Below are 19,509 nucleotides of genomic sequence, written 5' to 3' on the forward strand. Positions count from 1 at the left end.
AGGTCCAACATATGAGTTCAGAGAGGAGTTTCCACAATTAGTAGCACTATCATCTGCAAGGACGCTGAGTGAGTTATATACCTGCTCCAATATGCAGATGATGCTGTTTGAATCAGCAAAACATCACAAGATTCACAGTTTGCAGAAAAGAATGCATCATATATCTACAGAAATGAAACCCAAAATGAATTGGAAAACTGAAGCAAAATAGAGAGAACACAAGTAAATATTTATGTAAAATGCTATCTAGTACAGGCTCTGTTGAGCTGAATTGAGTGAGAGACAAAAAATGCAAATGAAACAATGGGCAGGTTGAATAAAATTTTGCATATCAAAATTGAAATTTGCACAAAAATATAAGATTATAAATTGTCACACAATGATTCATACCCATATGGGTATCAGTCATGGTATGGCAATAAAATTATAGCTGAAATATTTTGCTAACCTGAATAAAGCTTTAAGAAGACTATGCATTAGGAGTCAGATGGCAGAAGAACTAGAAATGTACCATAAGGGAAAACACACAAGTTTCTTAATCAAGTACATAACAGATAGGGGGAAATGGGGATGGCTCAAACGTGTCCTTTACACAGCCCCTTGGAAATTAGTATGTGAGTGTCAGCTGGCTCCTGTGGGCACTTGTTGAGTTGGAAGGTCCATTCCTACTTGGAAGATCTGTGAGAAGGACGGCTGGTGGAAATTAGAGATTTATGGAAGGTAAAGCACAGAAAGTCACGAAAGCAGAATTTCAGGGGTCCTGTGTCTGTCGGCACTGGAGGTGATGATGATGATGTAAATCCCATTCATTTGCAAAAAATTTTCAGGTCCCTCCCCTCACCCAACCCCATCTATTCAGCAGAAAATCAGACGGCATTTGGAAGGATTTTACCACTGTAAAGTGCTCTTTGAAGCCTAAATGTGCAGATGGAAAGGTGAGAAGTTCTCTTCTACCTCAGAATGTGTCTGGAAATTATAATAAAAAAACGTATATTTTCTTCTTTATCTAAATAGCAAAAATGGATTATTATAAACCAACAACCATCAGACTGGGGTCTTTGGATGCTGGTTGCCATGGACTATTAAGCCCACCTCCTTTAACAGCAAGATGAATAAGAACAGCTAAATAGTGAGGCGCTGTGGCTTCCGATAGGACAATTTTAGAATCCTCTTCTATCTCCCTAACAGATCCATAACTACATCTCTCCTTTCATAAGAAATCCTTTAGCCTTTGAACAAACAGACTTCCACAAGACAAGGCAGCAGAGCTGCCCAATAGCAAGCAAGACTAATGGGCACAGCTTACCCATGAGTACAGCCACACAACCAACGTTAATCATATCACGTCCTAGATTGAGAAGGCATGCATACTCTGATACGTATGTGAAGAAGAAATCTGCTATTTTTCAGAGAAGTCATTATGACACAAACATCATAATGGTAAATAATGTCAAATCACTATATCTTCACATGAATACTACCATAGATTCATGATGTGAGGCAAAGGACAGTCTAAATACAAACTCATGAACACTTCATGTAATACAACCACAAAGTTTTTCATTAATATGACCAAGGTTCTACAAACTGACTTAAATGGCTATGTAAAAACTATCAAAAATTCTCTAAAGGCGCTGGTAAGAGGTTAAATATTTAGTAATCTAATATACTGTTACATTAACACTGACTTTCATAAAAACATCTACAGACTTTATTTACCTTTCCATTCATCTGTCATGTCTCGATGAAGAAGGCGTGTCTGAGACGTGTCTTCTGTGAAGAAAAGTCCAAGAGCAAATACATATCCCAGGGGAAGCCAAAAGTTAAGCTGGGAGAAATACTTGTTTTCCTTCATAAATAAACTTGTTCTGAAATAAAATGTACTTTTAATTTTCTATACTACTATTCATGGCAATCAGACAGGGTTCACAAGAAGTAAAAATTCTGAATCACCCAACATAAAAACATAATCATAAATGTCTTCTTATACGTATTGTAAGGTTCAAGACTACCAAACTTACAAATAATATTATTAACCATCGTAGTATGCATATGAAGTATTTCAGAAACTGCTACTGAAAAAAATCAACCTCATACTATCTTTCAGAAAGAGGAGCCTCAGTACTGAATAGTTCGAGAACTTTATTATGAATGACTGGTGACCTGAGGAATAGATTTTAGCCATCTAAATGTTTTATCTTGTGAACTCAAAACAAGCACATGAGAACACTTCTTGACATGTCATACAGTCACAAGACCCTTATGAAATACAATACAATACTATAGATATGTAGCTACACCACAAGTGATGTCATTGTAGCTATGGCTTGCTTCTTCAGTGTGCTGTCTGCCTTGTACTGTTTAAACATTTCCTTTGGTCTTGTCTCAAATAACTGTTTAACTTCTTTAACTTTGAAACTATTTCAATTTCAATTCTCATTTAAGAAAAATCCTTCGCGTGATCAGACTGAGTTTAACACTGTGACGAAAAAGTGATGCAATCATACCGAATAAATATATATGTTTAAAAGCATATGAAACTATTTCCAAATCTTAAGACCCTTAGCAATATATTATTATTAGCTTTCCATTTTTTTTGTAATTTTTAAAACTCCATCTGCATAGCAGGTTCAGTAAACTATCATCAAATTGCACAAATATGACGTTTGTTGCATAGCAAAAAGAAATGTGACTTCATACCTAAATGGAGAACCTCATAGATCTAGAGGGATGAACGCTGTTTTTGACAACATAACACACACCCATGGAACTATAAACATGGAATAGACATGTTCATATAAATGTATTGACGCTGATTGTCACTGCGTGGCGCCATAGTAAAAGCTGGAGATGACGCTGAATTAAGTTATTAAAGCAAAGTCTTGCAGACGCTTTTTTCACTCTTTCCTTAATTTTCCATCGATTTTAATAAATATAGGTTCATTGGAAAACTCTTGAAAATCCATTTTAAATGCATATAATTAAGCATGTAGAAAATACGGTGCTGCAGTGTTTTAAGTAAAGATATCCAGATAAGCATTTTACCCGAGTTCGCTTTTTTACGCTATTGTTCCAAATTTTTTTTATGTAAAATTTAATAAATCTATCATCGGTTAAAAGCTCTTAAAAAGCACTTTTTAATGAACCCAATGAAGCACGTATATATGTCTAATACAACAGAAATAATCATGCATGCCATGTGCTGAGACAGTGATTTCATGTCTATGCCATGGGGTTGTGCAATAAATTTTACCACTAAAGCCTATTGGACCCCTTATATCTAATATCTTTCTAGATATCAAAGTTTTTATACTCTTTGTATTTTATGCACTACCTAGGTCTTTCTTATCACCTTAGCCAGTCTGTGTCACCTTGGGATTAACCCAATCACTGTTCCTTGTTGGGCGAGTGGTTTTCGCACTCGGCTACCAATCCGGTGGTCCGAAGTTTGATCCTCAGCTTAGCCAACTAATTCATTTCTCGGTATAATGTGGTTCGGATCCCACAATAAACTGTAGGTCCCGTTGCTAGGTGACCCATTGGTTATTAGTCACGTAAAAATATCTAATCCTTTGGGCCAGCCCAAGGAGAGCTGTTAATCAGCTGAGTGGTCTGGTAAAACTAAAATATACTTAACCCTATCACCATCTCACAATGGACTTGAATTGTAATTATGTTGACATAATGCTTATTGCTTACTTATATCAGCCATTATTACAAAAAGAAATACACTTGATATAAATAATATATTTTTACAGATCACTTATTAATGTCAGTCTTATTAATACAAATAATTTTAGGTCTATCTTAAATGTATTATCAAGCAAACATAAATTAATATTTTCATGTAAACAGAGATGACTAGATTGAATAATGTGTAGGTACTGCTAAATTTACTTTAACATAATACAATAAATGTTATGGATGACAAGATATTGTCATGGAAAATTAACAGATTACACTTGAATATGGCGAGGTGGGCATTGTGATACAGGCTGGCTTACCACTAAATTACAGAATGTGTAGACAATTTTATGCTAAATGTACAAAAGCTGAACTTGTAACACTGAATATTACTGGCCCTTGAAGAGAACAAGTTTTTTGCATTTCTGGCGAATGCTTCTACCCTGCAATGCCTGATTGTGGAGCCTGGCTACATGATAATAGCGTAAATGAAAGTAAATGCCCACAATCAGACGAAATACGCCAAAGTAGTGACTGTCTATACCAAAGGATGGGACTATAAGAAAATTCTCTCCACCCTTTGCAATGGCGGCATGCTGCGCACGGCGATTTCGCGCATGTCCATTCCGTGTATATAGTTCCATGCACACACCAATTGCCTTAATTTTGTGCTTCGGTCATATAAATTTGTACTAATCATGAACAAAAGGTACTACAATGTTACAAAGTATTGTACAGCCACTCTGGAAATTTCCTGGCACACTTTTCAATGCGTTTCGGACAAGAGTTTACAGAATAGTAACTGGCAAGTCTCATGGGGCTCAAGAGTTAACGAGTGCGCCGTTTTTGTTTTCTTCATCAAATTTCTTTCGAATGTTTTCCCTTTTGTTCTTATCAGTTTTAGCAGATGCTAGTACCGTACCAGAGAGAGAGAGAGAGAGAGAGAGGAGAGAGAGAGAGAGAGAGAGAGAGGTGAGAGGAAGAGAGAGTATCGTACCAGTAGAGAGAACGGAGAGAGAGAGAGATAGAGAGAGGAGGAGGAGAGAGAGAGAGAGAGAGAGAGAGAGAGAGGAGAGAGAGAGAGAGGAGAGAGAGAAATTTATTTACATTTATTGAGAAATAAATGTAAATAAATAAGTAAACCAATGAATAAAGTGCATAGTCAAACCATTACTACATAAAATACAAAATATAGTAGAATCTGTTAAGACATTGAACTCTCTATCATTTTACAAATGTTTATTTCGTTCCTTTTAGGCTTGAGTGACTCTTAGACTGACTTGGCGAGTCTTTTTACGTGATTCTTGGTCTTGCATCCCCTTCAATGGCATTTAAGTCAGGTGGCTTTGCTGGCCATTCGAGTCTGATGATGTGTGGATGTTCTCTGATCCATTCTTTTACACTGTGGGCATTACGGAAAGAAGAGTTGCCCATGACTAATATATTGGTTATGGCTTGGGGATCAGCAGCCCTCTCAATGATGGCACAAAGACTTCCTTTAGAATGCTAATACACTGGGAACTGTTCAGTTGCGCATCTATTTCTATAAGTTCTTCTGGACTACGACAGTAATTCTTCTGCTTTTCCGTGATGGTTGGATGTTTTCAGGATGATAGCTATAAGTGATAAAATTGATAGAACGATTGTAAAAGTTGATGAAAATTACAATTAAGATGATGAAGAGGAAATGAGCATAGGTCCTAGGCCTATGCATAAGTATTCATATAACACTTTACATTTAACATTGTATGAAGTGTAGATGGATCATTACCAAATAATATACTACAATAAATCAAAGTTTATCTCAAATATGCACCAAATATAATATCTCTATGACAAAATAAACCGTGGTTCGTATGATAGACCTATACTCATACAAATATCTACTTCACATAAAGAAAGAGAAAGAGTGATATAAAGATCAAATCCATATCATAAACTTAAAATTATAAAGTGTCATTTTCATAATGGGCCTATACTAAAAGACCCTTATAATAGGCCTATGGTAATATAAATTTCCAATTCTTGTGATAGACGTTATGATAATAAAGCCTTCATTCTTATGAACGGAACATTATGTAATAGAGCAATATGTATGTTATTATAGATTTACAATAAAAAAGCAAGCTAAAATTCATCTTTAGTGACACCTTATTATTTGGACTGTTAGTCCTACCCTTTTTAAATTCTACATTTCATTTTTTTATTCAGCTTTTCCCCACATAAATCTTTCTTTAAATAATTCATTTAAAACTTGCCGTGTTTTCTTGGGACGCCAACCGTGAAAAGCCACCAAGATAAAGTTGACAGTCACCGATTTTGATTAAATGGTTTCTTTTCCGACCACGCAATGAATGACGTCATGACGAAGTGTCACTCAAATGCGGAGGAAATCTTATTCCTTGCTTTGGATTGAACTGAACATCTATAGATATTGATATTACAGTAATCTAATTGAGTCTTAAATATAATATTCGAATGCAATAGCACAATTAATGGTCACAGTTACTGAGACTTCGAAGATTAACGTGCTTCCCTGAACGATAGTTTTGGGTTTCAAAATGTTTCATTAAATTTTGTTAATTCATGTTAGTTTTGTCGCAAAAAAGACAGATCCCCTTTTTAGCGCCAAACCTTCCACAACGTCAGGTTATAGCAGGATAGAAGAAGAAGGGCAGATGGCTGTCTGAGTTCCGTGTCTGCAGAGAAGAGAGGAATTTGTAATCTTGAATTATTCTTCATTCGTATTGAATAAAGAAAATATCCAATGTATATATAAGATTTACAAACAAGGGAGTCGTGTGAGGCAAATTCTCTTGATTTCGCAACAAAACCGCGAATATGTCGAAACTAACGCCTGCCACATTGAACATAAGATAAAATATAAGAATTGAACTAAATCTTTCTCTTGAACTGAAGGAAGTAAAGAAAATGTGTAATAAACTCTTCCCCAATCTGGCGTCACAAAGTTGACAACATGTGGGCTAACATTCCAATAAAAGTCATTCTTTCCTGGGGTGCTACATAAACTACAGGTACGTGGCAAGTTCTTCTCTTCGATAAGCCGGTCATTCCTAGAAACCATTGCGTAGCTATGCTTATAAGTGTTAACTTTATCTGTACGCATCCGTATTAATATAATGTTCCTTCTTATGATTTAAGAGTCATTACATTGTTAGTCGTCTTGCTAAGAGAATAGAATGATGTTTTGCGTAAAATTTTGCGATAATTTGGCGTAAAACTCTGTTTTGAGACAATCGAGCACGTGTCCATTAGTAATGCTCAATTAGAACACGAATATGCAAATTTAGAATATTACTAAAGATGGTTTGATAATTCCTGCTAGGAAACCTGTTTTGTTATTATGATTCATAATTCATTTTTGTAATAAAATGTCAAAAATCATCGTTTGAGTCCAATCCCTGTTCTGTCCAGTAGACGTTTTGCCCTTAAGGCCTTACTATCGGCTCGTAACACCTGAGCCTAGAACTATAACAGTCGCAAAAAAGGCGACAAGTTTTCTGCCAATTTCATATATTATAGTGATTGTAGGCATATTAATCTTATTCTGATTGCAAAGTTTGGATTCTGTGTGATTTTAAAAAGAATATAAATATCTGTTGGTTAATGAAATTCTCTGAAAAATTTGCCAGGACTTTCCTATCGACATGAAAAGTGAAGATGCAGTTTTCTTAAATCTTCGGACACATATTGCTCAATAATGCTACAACTGGCAACTCTAGAAAGAGGGTGGATCTTCAAAATCATTGTGTTTGTTGCCTTATAGATTTCCGGTGACCACACCATACAGGTTCTGTAGAAGTCCTTAACCATGAGTAATATTACTCGTTAATATTGGTTTGGTAACATCAGTTCAGAGTCGAATATCAATCATCCTTCTTTAAACTTACCATAAAACCTTATTCATAATTGATGTTATGGTGCTAAAATGAAGTAAAATTCATTCATAACTGGAAATGGATCTTAAATCATGAGAAAATTTTTTTTTTTAATTTGGGCAATACCTGTGGAAATCGTGAGGTACAATACAGTAATGAATGCTATATTATAACGAGAGAGAGAGAGAGAGAGAGAGAGAGAGAGAGAGAGAGAGAGATAGAGAGAGAGAGAGAGAGAAGAGAGAGAGATGAGAGAGAGAGAGAGAGAGAGGAGAGAGAGAGAGAGAGAGAGAGAGCAAAGGCCTATCTATAGGGATAATTCATTACAATATTCACTTTGTTAGATTGAGTGATAATATTTTTTCAAATGTTTTAGAAGTGGAGAGAGAGAGAGAGAGAGAGAGAGAGAGAGAGAGAGAGAGAGAGAGAGAGAGAGAGAGAGAGAGAGAGAGAGAATTTTAAGATTGCTGACGGACTTATGATGGGGAAAGGCAAAAGACAGAGCGGTGAGTCGGTGCATAGATACCTTGGAAGCAGGGTGATATGGCAGCCAAGATCGTGCTTCACTATACTAGATAAAATATGAAGGTACCATAGTATTCAAGTTAATTCTCTAAGAAATTCATACCCTAATCTTGATTTTCAATACCACAAATAACTCTATACCTATTACACAGGCAATTAAAGTTTTATATTGTGCAAAAAATGTTGATGTATTGGGAGCTCTTTCAGCCTTGCAGCAAAGTAATGCAGTCATGTTAGCTGTGTAGGTTAACTCCGAACTCCTTGTAATTGGAACATGGCCATAAAATCTTCAAGCTGACAGGCTACTATGCTTGATAAAGGTTTCTTTTTAATGACGGTAGCTTTGTAAACAGCTACTAGCTACTAGCATTTGATCCATATCAAACTTCAAAGTCATCTAAGTGTGAAAGCCGTTAAAGTCAGTATCCAGTGAATTGTGCTTTCCCGCCAAAAGCACTCAGGCTCCTCATCATCTTAGAAAACTCTCCTGCATTCAACTTGATTAATTTACCTGCCTTAGCCGTTACTGCCATTGATGTCACCTAATTTTAAATGCTTTGGAATATAAAAAAAAATTTGTAGAAACTAAAATAATTATATTCACCACTCATGATGATGCAATAATATTCCTGTTCATAAAGAAAAATGCGTAAATATTATCGTTGTGATATGTAGTACAATAAAATAATCACTCTATCCTCCAGGTTTCTATGAACGAATCCACCTGAGAAATTCTAATTACTTAGGACATATATCACGTTTTTAAGTTTCTAAACGTGTTTGTTTTGTAGTTTTAACTTATATAATATAATTTGCATTGTATTTTCATATTCCAGAGTAAATTTAGCAAAATTATGTCTTTTCCGTAAAAAACAAATGGGGAATTCAATGAACGAAAATTAATGAAAACTGTATTTTCACTTTTCTTGCCGATTGTACCACTTAACGAAATGTTTTGTTTGGGTCCTATTTCTTTTTTATTTTCCATACATTAACGTAACTGAACAAATTTAAAATGTCATAAGATAGAACAAATTAAAACAAGCTAAAAATAAAACTGCAAGAATTTCCCTTGTTTTGAGCAAGTTATTTCATTATGCTTAGAAGTGAACAGTCCTACCATTCGTGCTATCAGATTGGTATCTGTTTGAAGAGCTTGAAATTAAAAGAATAAAAGCTATTTTATTTCCATAAAATAACATTCACTGGTCTACAGATCTTTTTGTTAAAATAAAGAGTATTTTACATAAGCAAAAAGGTATGATTATTGAAAAGATATAAATTATAATTTCCTTAATTAAACTAAACATAGTATGAGGTTCGATTGGCATGCCTGCAATACTAGATGTTGAGTAGACCAATCTGGATGTACTATAAATCTTACGTACAGCAATTTACTTTTAATACCATAAAAAACGTCTAACTAAAATAGAATATTTTTACAAATATGACGAGAATTCAGATGTCAAATAATGAAACATGGAATTATATTATCTCCCCAAAAGAATGTTTAATTTAATGGGCGCAACTTAGGCCTAGAGATCCTAGTGCATTGAATACCTAAACGACTGAACGGAGTTACAGATCCTTTTGGGGGTTATGCTAAATACAGTAGTACCTCGAGATACGAAAGGCTCAACTTACGAAAAATCCAAGTTACGAAAGCAAAGATGAAAAATTTTACTGCTCTACATACGAAAAGTTTTCAAGATACGAAAGGTTTCTGAAAGTCCGAGATTCGCCCGCCCCCATAACAATTTTGAAACTCGCGCCGCACGCCGCCATCTAGTTATAGTAGACTCGCCACCATCCTCCTGCTCTCCCATTGGTTCCTGATGCTAGCCAAGCCATGAATCCTTCTCTCTAATTGGACAGCATCCCTCCCATCATGCATCTTCTATACATACGTACTACGTGTTGGCATGCTTTACCTCGGCCACTTCGCACACGAAACTTTACCGTACGCAATCGGCATTCGTTCGCTCCAACGATTTCGTTTAGTAACGTAAATTCGTTAGTGATTTCGCTGCAGTACGTACATATTATCGTGTTGTGCTACTTTATCGTGTTGTGAGAACGTAACTTAATTACGTACAGTACATAGTCATGGGTCCCAAGAAAGTTGCTGAAGTTCACAGAAAGAAGAGAATGCTTTCTATGGAGACAAAAATGGAGATAATAAAAAAGTATGAAGCTGGTATGCGATTGAGTGTGATCGCTAAGGAATACGGTCGAAATCCGTCGACGATAGGCACCATCCTTAAGCAGAAGGAAGCCATCAAAGCAGCTACACCTTCCAAGGGCGTCACTATTTTGTCCAACAAGAGGAGCCATGTGCATAATGAAATGGAAAGGCTGCTTCTTGTATGGATCGAGGACAAAGAAATCGATGGCGATACGATAACCGAGACGGCAATCTGCCAGAAGGGGCCAGCGCTATTTTCGGCGATTTGATTGCCCAAGCCAAAGACGGAGGCGGAGAGGGGGACATCAACGGCAACCCCAGAGTTCAAGGCTTCTCATGGGTGGTTCGAAAAATTCCGTAAACGGACTGGCATCCATTCGGTGGCGAAGAAATTGAAATTACGTAAACTATAAAAAAGTAAAACGAATAGTAAAAATAAAAAAAAAGACAAAATAAATTTTATTTTAAGTTTTTTGTAAAGTTAAGTGTTACAGTTCTGTTAATGTGTTTTGTAAAGTTTAGTTTGTTTTTTGACATTTTTTTATGTGTTTCGTAAAGTTAAGTGTACGTATCTGCAGTTTGTCCTCCTCCTCCTCCTCTGCTGCCACTTTCGGAGATAGCCTCACTCGAAAGGTAAGCTTCGACATTTTACGTTACAGTAATAATATTTCTTGTACATTAATAATACACTTTATTTACAGGTTTGGATTTTTATTCTTAATTTTAGGTATTGAATGGTCCAAATTGTTGTAGTATTTCATTGTTTAAGGTTTTATTTAGGCTTTAATTAAATGAAATTTAATGGGGTGTTTTTGGAGGGCTTGGAACGGATTAGCCATTTTACATGTAAAATGTGTTCCAAGATACGAAAAACTCATTATACGAAGGCCGCCTCGGAACGGATTAATTTCGTATCTCGAGGTACTACTGTATCACGATGGGATCGTGTGAGTAACATTCACAAACCGAGAATAAGGATAGACATCGTTTACTGCTGTTTAAATATATTCGAAAAGATTCACTGAAATTTTTTGGGTTTCTTATGTTTACTTTAATTAGACTTCCTACTCACTATCACTGTTATCTACCAAACGATTTTCTGGGCTCAGCTCGTGTCGCTGCGCGAAATATCCTTTAATCTATTATTTCTAGGGTAAATGTACTAACACATACCAGAGAATAAATAAATAAAGAAAAGGTCAGTACAACTGACTCGCTCACCCTCCAAGAGGGTGTCGGTATGAACACTATGGCGAGTGAGACCACTACCACGAGCCGAATGCCCAATAGAAATCTCCCACTACAAAATCCCCACAAGAGGAGAGCCGACCCAACAGAGTGGGCAGCAACTACTACTACTCCATCCCATGTGCCAACTGCTGCGCCTCTGGTGGCCATCCTTTTCAGTTAGCGCACACGATACACACGTGCCCTTTTTTACTCTGTGTTTTTTGTGCCCTTTTCTTTGGATTTCTTTATCATGGAGCGTGCAGCCATCGCAGCAGCTAAGTTAAGTACTCAGTGTTTATTGCTATTTGGTTTTTCCGGCCCTGAGCCCGTATTTGCCGTTTTTTAGGTATAAATGCGAACTCTAGGTCGGAAGCATGGCAGCATGTTCTGCCTCGTGGTGGGTTCGTTCTTGGTCACCCATACCCAGAACATCCCCTTACTTAAGTACGCTCTATTTTAATCATCCGCTTTGTTTAGGGTACGGTCTACACGGTTTTGTCATGCATGCATGTCGTTTACCTTATGTAGGCCCCGTCCCATCCAGACCCTAGCACGGCTCTTAGTATCGGCCTCGGCTAGCTTTGAGTGGTAGACTTTCCTTCGGGTTAATCGTACACTCCTGGATTTTTTCTCCTACTATTTTGTTTTCTTTCTTTCATATTATTCATTTGAATTATTTTTATGTTATGTGTTTAGGTTAGTTAGGCGTCTATGGCTTTGTTTAGCATAGGTGTTGGCCCATGGGCCTTTATGATACCGCTCTTCAGTTCGGTTGCTTCCCGATAGCATCCTCTCTGATCAGCTGGTTATGTTCTAGGCTATGTTGTTCATTGTTTTGTACTTACCGCCCCATGGTCACTATGTGATCACGGGCAGCCAGAACGCCTGTCCAGTCACCTTCCCCCCTCCCGCTCTTCCATAGAGTCGGGGGGGGTGGATCGGTCTGCCCATGCTCGCTCCACATACCCGAGCCCGCCTCCCTCTCTCCCCCCAGGCGGAGGGAGTAGAGGGACGGAACAGACCCAGACTGGACTCGACCTCTCCGGTTCTGGTCCGGCTGGATGTAAGGTGGGGGGGGACTGGCCTTTCCCCCCTCCGTTGCTACTCCGTCGCTCCGTTGCTAGCCCGAGTCTTGGTATGTCCTCTCGCTCTTTCCCACCTTACTAGGGCTCCTTTTAATTTACTACCGGAGACCTGGCATCCAGCGAAAGGTGCTAGTCCACCCAACAGGGTGGACCGGGGCAGACAGTTGGTCTCTCTAACCACTCCGTCTCGCTGAGTTACGACACTCCGCTACGCACTGGACTTAGTCCAGTACGTTCGAGTTTTATAGGTTTAAGATCTATTTCGTTAAACTATTAAGTTTATCTTAAGCTACCTTAAACCATCCCCCCTCCCTTACCTGTTTCACCGGATCTCTCCGGGGGTTATAGCCTATTCAGGCGATAAGGGAGGGGTTATGCCCAAATTTTTTCCGAGCTCCGGCATGCAACGGAGTTCTCTGTCCTTTAGCCCTGTAAGTGAGAGTCTTTAAGATACTCATGTGCTTTTCCACTTACAGACCACCAACTGTGAGCATCCGGGATGCGCCGCCACACTTCAAGACCCATGTGGACATGAAGTTTGCCGGTCCCATGCTCCATGCGCGACTCCGCACGGGGACATCCAGGTCTGGTACCACGAGACGTGTACCATCTGTTATGATCTGGTGAGCCAGCTCTTAGACGGGGTAAGTATTCCAACTCCGTTAACTGGTCTTCATCTGTTATAGTGATTAAGTTTTTACATTAATCCCTAACTTAAGATAAAAATTCATGGGGTTTTGTAGCCCCTATAATTTTAAGTTAAGCTTTTTTTAAATTGGTTTTAGTTTTAAGTTTAATCTTAAAATCTAATCAATACCCTCTCTTCCAGGCTCCGGCTTAGGGCTGTGAGGATACCGCACTGGCAACCCATGCGGGCCTGGGTCGGCGGTTTTGTTTTTTTTGGGAAGAACGCCGCCAAGGGTATGCCTACATTCTTGAGAAGAAGTTGGCGGTACTAATCTTCCCGGAGGCAAAGCTACAGGCTACGTCGACCCAGCAGAGGCGGCCCCGACTATCGCTTTCATCCAGCAACAGCTGGCTGCCTCGTTGACGGACCAAGGCCAGGACATCTCCTCGGAAGTCGCGACGCTTGATATTAATGTGGAACCTATGGTAGGTGTAGACGACCTGTTGGTCGAGGTAAGTACGTTGGACACCAAGGGATACCCTGGGTGCACTGGATCTTCTCCCCTGCAACCCTCTCCATCCTTCCAAGGCTTTACGAGTAATGAACTTTATACTTCTCCTGACGCTTCCGTTAGACCCAAGGTCAAGGGTCAACCAGTGAAAACCTTGACGAAGACGTCGTCGTCGTCTAAAAAGTCGGCGTCGGCGTCATCTTCCTCTCGTAAGCTCCGGCTAGGAATCCCGGAGCAGAGAGATCTAAAGCTTCTGGGTCCGGCTCTAAGTCCTCTAGGAGTAAATCCCTCCAGGGAGAGATCTCATACTCCAGCGGAGTCGTCAGTTCCGCTTCCTTGGTTCCAGTTCAGAGCCACCCTTCCACCTCCGCAGCAGCTCCGGCTTTGGACTCCAACGCTGGTCTGTTGCAACAAGTGGGCGATCTGGTTGGGTCTCTGAAGAACAGCATGGAACAAATGATCTCCCGGTTGGTTGTCTGATAGGATCACCTCTCAGGACAACATTATAGCCGGACTTAGCCAAGCGCACTAGCCTCTTCTCCATCTTCAGCACAGGTGGAGCCCAATTACCCCGTATGACACTCTACCTCCGTTCTCAATGAACAACCCTTGGAGAGTAGCGTCATACGCCCCCTTCCAGGATGGGCCTTATCTCTATCCCGGAATGTGGAACTTCGGAGGATTGAAGACTTCGAGTTCTACCCGGGGGGGGGGGGCAAGACCTTCAGCCTCCGTTCATCGGCTACGCCAGGCTCACCGCCTCAGCCATGACTCGGGACGATAAGGTACCAAAGGAGACAGTCCTCTATTCACGAGACCAGGCTCAGAGAGAATGGCTCAGGTGTCTAGAGGACATGGATTGTTCCAATACGAAAATCCAACCTTTAAGAGTCCGTTTACGATCTTTACGATGGAAGAGAGTACCCCGCTCCCTTTCTTGACAAAGATCGCGACTACCACCATTCCAGCAGCCCAGAAGGGGGATTCCATGCCTCAGCTGAAGGAAGCAGATCCTACGTCTCCTTTACTTCCTTCAGCCGGTGCATTGTGGGAAGATTTACCCAACACCTTCTCAGCTGGCAAACTCAAACCAGACTGTGCTATGGAGCAGTTTGGTGAGAAGCTACCTAGGCTTCCCCGATAGCCTTTATTCAGGCGGAATTCGATTCAAATCGCGGTTAGCCAGATCCATCAATTCCATGGCTATGACCGAGGTGGCTACCATCGCCATATGGATCGGAGCCACTCTTTAAGCTTCTTACCAAATCTTTGACTCAAACGGTGCAGTCGGATATGTTTGAGTTCGCCACTGCTAGGACGAATTGTAGGAAGCATGTCCTACAAGAAGCAACATTCGGCACGAGCCGAATAAGTTGCTTACGTCAGCATCTGGGGAGCAGACCTCTTCCCAGAGGCAATGGTGAAGGAGGTTTCAAGCAGAGGCTACGAGATTGAACCAAAGCCTAAAGACCGTTGGGGTCTTTACGGCCTAAAAGACGACAGGATCAAGCCGGTAAGGGTAAGGCTCAAAGGAAACCCAGACGTTTCCAGCCCTACCAGAAGAAGCAGCCACGCTTCTCTCAGCAGGTTCCGGCTGTTCCCGTTGGTGCAAACAGCCCAACCCTCTACCTCAAAGGCTCAATCGCAGCTGATTTATGTTATCTCCCCTCAGCCTCAACCCTCCACCTCTTACGCTCTCTCTCCAGCCTACAATCAGGTCTTCGAGGGTCAAGCTTTCCCAGAAGTATGACCGCTCGGGTAAGGGAGGCAGAGGTAAGCGATCCTTTCGTGGGAGAGGATCGGGAGGTCCCTTTAATAGAGGCAAACATTTCAGGGAGGCCGAGGAGGCTACCCAAAACCAATGAGGAATTTCAGGTAGGAGGGAGGCTGTTTCACTTTCGCCACCGGTGGAACTTCAGCAAGTGGGCTCAGAGCATTGTGTCAAAAGGCCTGGGTTGGAGCTGGTTTAGCGAGCCCACCCCCATCCAGACCTTTCCGCCAACTTCCTTCCAAGGAATTGACGGAGTATGCGGAGGATCTCCTTCAGAAAGGAGCTATAGCGAGAGTCAACAGTTAAAATTTCAAGGTCGCTTGTTCAGCGTGCCAAAGAAAAAAGGGCTCACAAAAAAGAAGGGTAATCTTAGACTTGTCCCGCTTAAACTTAGCCATTCGCTGCGACAAGTTCAAGATGCTCACGATCATCGCAGGTGCGGACCTTACTTCCCCGTGGGGCCGTCACCACCTCTATCGATCTTACAGACGCTTACTATCATATCCCTATTGTCAAGACCACTTCCGTCCCTATCTGGGCTTCAAGATAGGAGACCAGACATTCTCCTTCAAGGTAGTTCCTTTCGGGCTCAACGTAGCACCCAGGGGTGTTCACGAAGCTGGCGGAAGTAGTAGTTCAACAACTAAGATCGCAAGGAGTTATGGTAGTAGCGTATCTCGACGATTGGTTGATCTGGGCTTCAACAGTCGAGGAATGCAACAGAGCAACACTGAAAGTGATTCAGTTTCCTGGAATATCTAGGCTTCAAGATAAACAGGACCAAGTCAAGACTCACTCCAGAGTCAAACTTTCAGTGGCTAGGCATTCAATGGAATCTATCCTCCCATACTCTGTCGATTCCATCAACCAAGAGGAAAGAAAATAGCGAAGTCAGTCAAGCAATTTCTGAGTCACAAAACTGGCGTCAAGAAGAAACTCAGGAATGAAAGGATCCTGGGTTCACTCCAGTTTGCATCAGTGACAAACATCCTGATGAAAGCCAAACTGAAAGACCTAACCAGAATCTGGCGCTCACGAGCAAATGTCAGGTCCAGGGACAAATTATCCTCAGTCCCTCTGATTCTACGGTAATCGACCTCCGGCCCGTGGGCGAAAGTCAAGAACTTGTCGGTGTCAGTGCCCCTTCAGTTTTCCTCCACCAGGGATTACCATCCACACAGACGCTTCATTAAGCGGTTGGGGAGGATATTCCCAGTTCAAGGAAGTTCAAGGAACCATGGTCACTTCAGTTCCGTCAGTTTCCATAAAACGTACTGGAAGCAATGGCAGTGTTCTTGACTCTGAAAAGGTTACGTCCGCCAAAGTACTCCCATATAAAGCTAGTCTTGGACAGCGCAGTGGTAGTACATTGTATAAACAGAGGAGGCTCCAAATCACGTCATCTAAATCATGTCATGGTAGCCATCTTCTCCCTGGCGGACAAGTTCAGTTGGCATCTCTCCTCCACCCATATAGCTGGAGTGAGAACGTCATAGCAGATGCTCTATCCCGATCAGTACCTCTAGAGTCGGAATGGTCACTGGGACAACAGTTCGTGCCAATGGATTCTTCAGAGAGTTCCAGGCCTACAAGTGGATCTCTTCGCATCTCAAGCGAACCACAAACTCCCATGTATGTGGCCCCCAACCTGGACCCTCTGGCCTATGCCACGGACGCCCTGGCTCTAGACTGGAAACAACTGGGATATGAAGATTTATGTCTTTCCTCCAGTGAATCTTCTCATGAAGGTATTGAACAAACTCAGGACATTCAAGGGTCAAGTGGCTCTAGTAGCCCCAGACTGGCCGAAGAGCAATTGGTACCCTCTAATTCTGGAACTGGGTCTTCGCCCTTTTCACGGATTCCCAGTCCCAGGCTCTCCCAGTCAGTACAAACGAAGACTGTGTTCGCTTCCTCAGGGATTCTCAAAACCCTAACTTTATGGATTTCATGAAGTTTGCAGCGAAAAGGGATGCGAATATTGACCCTCAAAATATTCTCTTCTTGGAATCCGATAAAAGAGATTCAACTTTGAGACAGTATGATGCTGCTGTCAAAAAGTTAGCAACCTTCCTGAGAGAATCAGATATAGGATCATGACAATCAATTCAGCTATATCCTTTTTCAGATCCTTATTTGAAAAAGGCTTAGCAGCTAGCACGATTACGACAAACAAGTCAGCCTTGAAAAAGATTTTTCAATTTGGTTTCAACATAGACTTGACAGATTCCTACTTCTCGTCTATTCCCAAGGCGTGTGCTAGACTTAGACCTTCTGTAAGGCCTACGTCAGTATCATGGTTCTTAAACGATGTTTCTAAAGCTGGCTTCAGAAACTGATAATGACACATGCTCGTTTATAATGCTCTTAAGAAAAACTCTATTTTTATTAAGCTTGGCCTCAGGAGCTAGAATTCAGAACTGTCGGCTTTATCGCCAGTAGATCCCGGATCATATTCAGTTCCTTCCCACAGGGAAGTGCTACTTTCTCCGGAACGTAGTTTTATAGCTAAGAATGAAGATCCTTTGATGAGGTGGAACCATGGAAGGTACTACCCCTTCCACAGATGTATCTCTTTGCCCAGTTTCAACCTTACGAGCCTTTCTGTCTAGGACCTCCTATCCATCATCGGGTGGTCTCTCTTTAAGAGAGAAAAAGGTGGTACTTTATCTATTAAAGGCATCAGGCAACAAATCCTGTACTTCATTAAACAAGCCAATCCTGACTCTTTCCCAAAAGCACATGATGTCAGGGCAGTAGCCACCTCAATTAACTATTTCCAACATATGAACTTCGATGAGTTGAAAAAATATACTGGATGGAAATCGCCGACAGTGTTCAAACGTCATTACTTAAAGTCCTTGGAAGCTCTGAAATTTTCAGCAGTAGCAGCGGGTAACATAGTTTCCCCCGACTCTACTTAATCTTTAGTAGAAGATCCAGTCCTCCTTTCTACCTGCCTCACCCAACAGTTCGTCTATTCCTGCTTGTTCATCTACAGTTACCTTGTGTCTTAGCTGCTTTTATGATGATTGTGGTGTGTCCCTATTTTTTGCTAGGGGCACTCACAATTGATTGTGGATATTGATCTCTTGGATGTCATCCCCTTATTTTTATGCTAGGGGATACATCTTATTGAAATGGTTACGGGTTTTGTATATTAAGTTATATACATTCCTTTATATGTTATTATTGTTGAGTTTGTTTTGTTCAACTTATTATGTTAATTGCTCTGCATTTTTGATACATATCTTTACACAGATACTATTTTGGTACATATATGCCATATTGCTCCTGTATATATGTAAATTACCTTAAGTTAAGAAATATTATTAGAATTAAGTTTAATTTAAGCATATTTCTATTTTGTATCATTGTGTATATGTATCCTTATTAGCAATTATATTCTTTTAATTTATTTTACCTTTTATTTGAGACCTCTTTTTTGTTTGTTGAATTTTGTTTACAATCTTGTGCTATTTCTCTGGTACGATTTCGCGCAGCGACACGAGCTGAGCCCAGAAAAGGGATTTTGACGTAAGGAAAAATCTATTTCTGGGCGATTGGCTCGTGTCGCCAGCGAAATCCCGCCCTACCCATCCCATCGCCCAAGATTGTCTGCTAACTTCAGGATGGCCACCAGAGGCGCAGCAGTCGGCAGCATGGGATGGAGTAGTAGTAGTTGCTGCCCACTCTGTGGGTCGGCTCTCCTCTTGTGGGGATTTTGTAGTGGGAGATTTCTATTGGCATTCGGCTCGTGGTAGTGGTCTCACTCGCCATAGTGTTCATACCGACACCCTCTTGGAGGGTGAGCGAGTCAGTTGTACTGACCTTTTCTTTATTTATTTATTCTCTGGTATGTGTTAGTACATTTACCCTAGAAATAATAGATTAAAGGATATTTCGCTGGCGACACGAGCCAATCGCCCAGAAATAGATTTTTCCTTACGTCAAAATCCCTTTTTTATGTTAATTATTCATTACTTGTTTT

General features: G+C 40.5%; 1 protein-coding gene across 3 annotated transcripts in view; it reads right to left on the minus strand.

Annotated features, from left to right (window-relative positions):
• Positions 1-19,509, minus strand: part of LOC135216375 (N-acetylneuraminate 9-O-acetyltransferase-like) — a 363,601-nt gene that overhangs the window by 153,393 nt on the left and 190,699 nt on the right. For all 3 annotated transcript variants that reach the window (XM_064251636.1, XM_064251639.1, XM_064251637.1), the window contains one exon: positions 1,720-1,868. In XM_064251636.1, the coding sequence (XP_064107706.1) occupies positions 1,720-1,868 (149 nt within the window). The remainder of the gene's footprint in view (positions 1-1,719; positions 1,869-19,509) is intronic.

This window comes from Macrobrachium nipponense, chromosome 6 (assembly GCF_015104395.2).
Source record: "Macrobrachium nipponense isolate FS-2020 chromosome 6, ASM1510439v2, whole genome shotgun sequence".
Lineage (NCBI taxonomy): Eukaryota > Metazoa > Arthropoda > Malacostraca > Decapoda > Palaemonidae > Macrobrachium > Macrobrachium nipponense.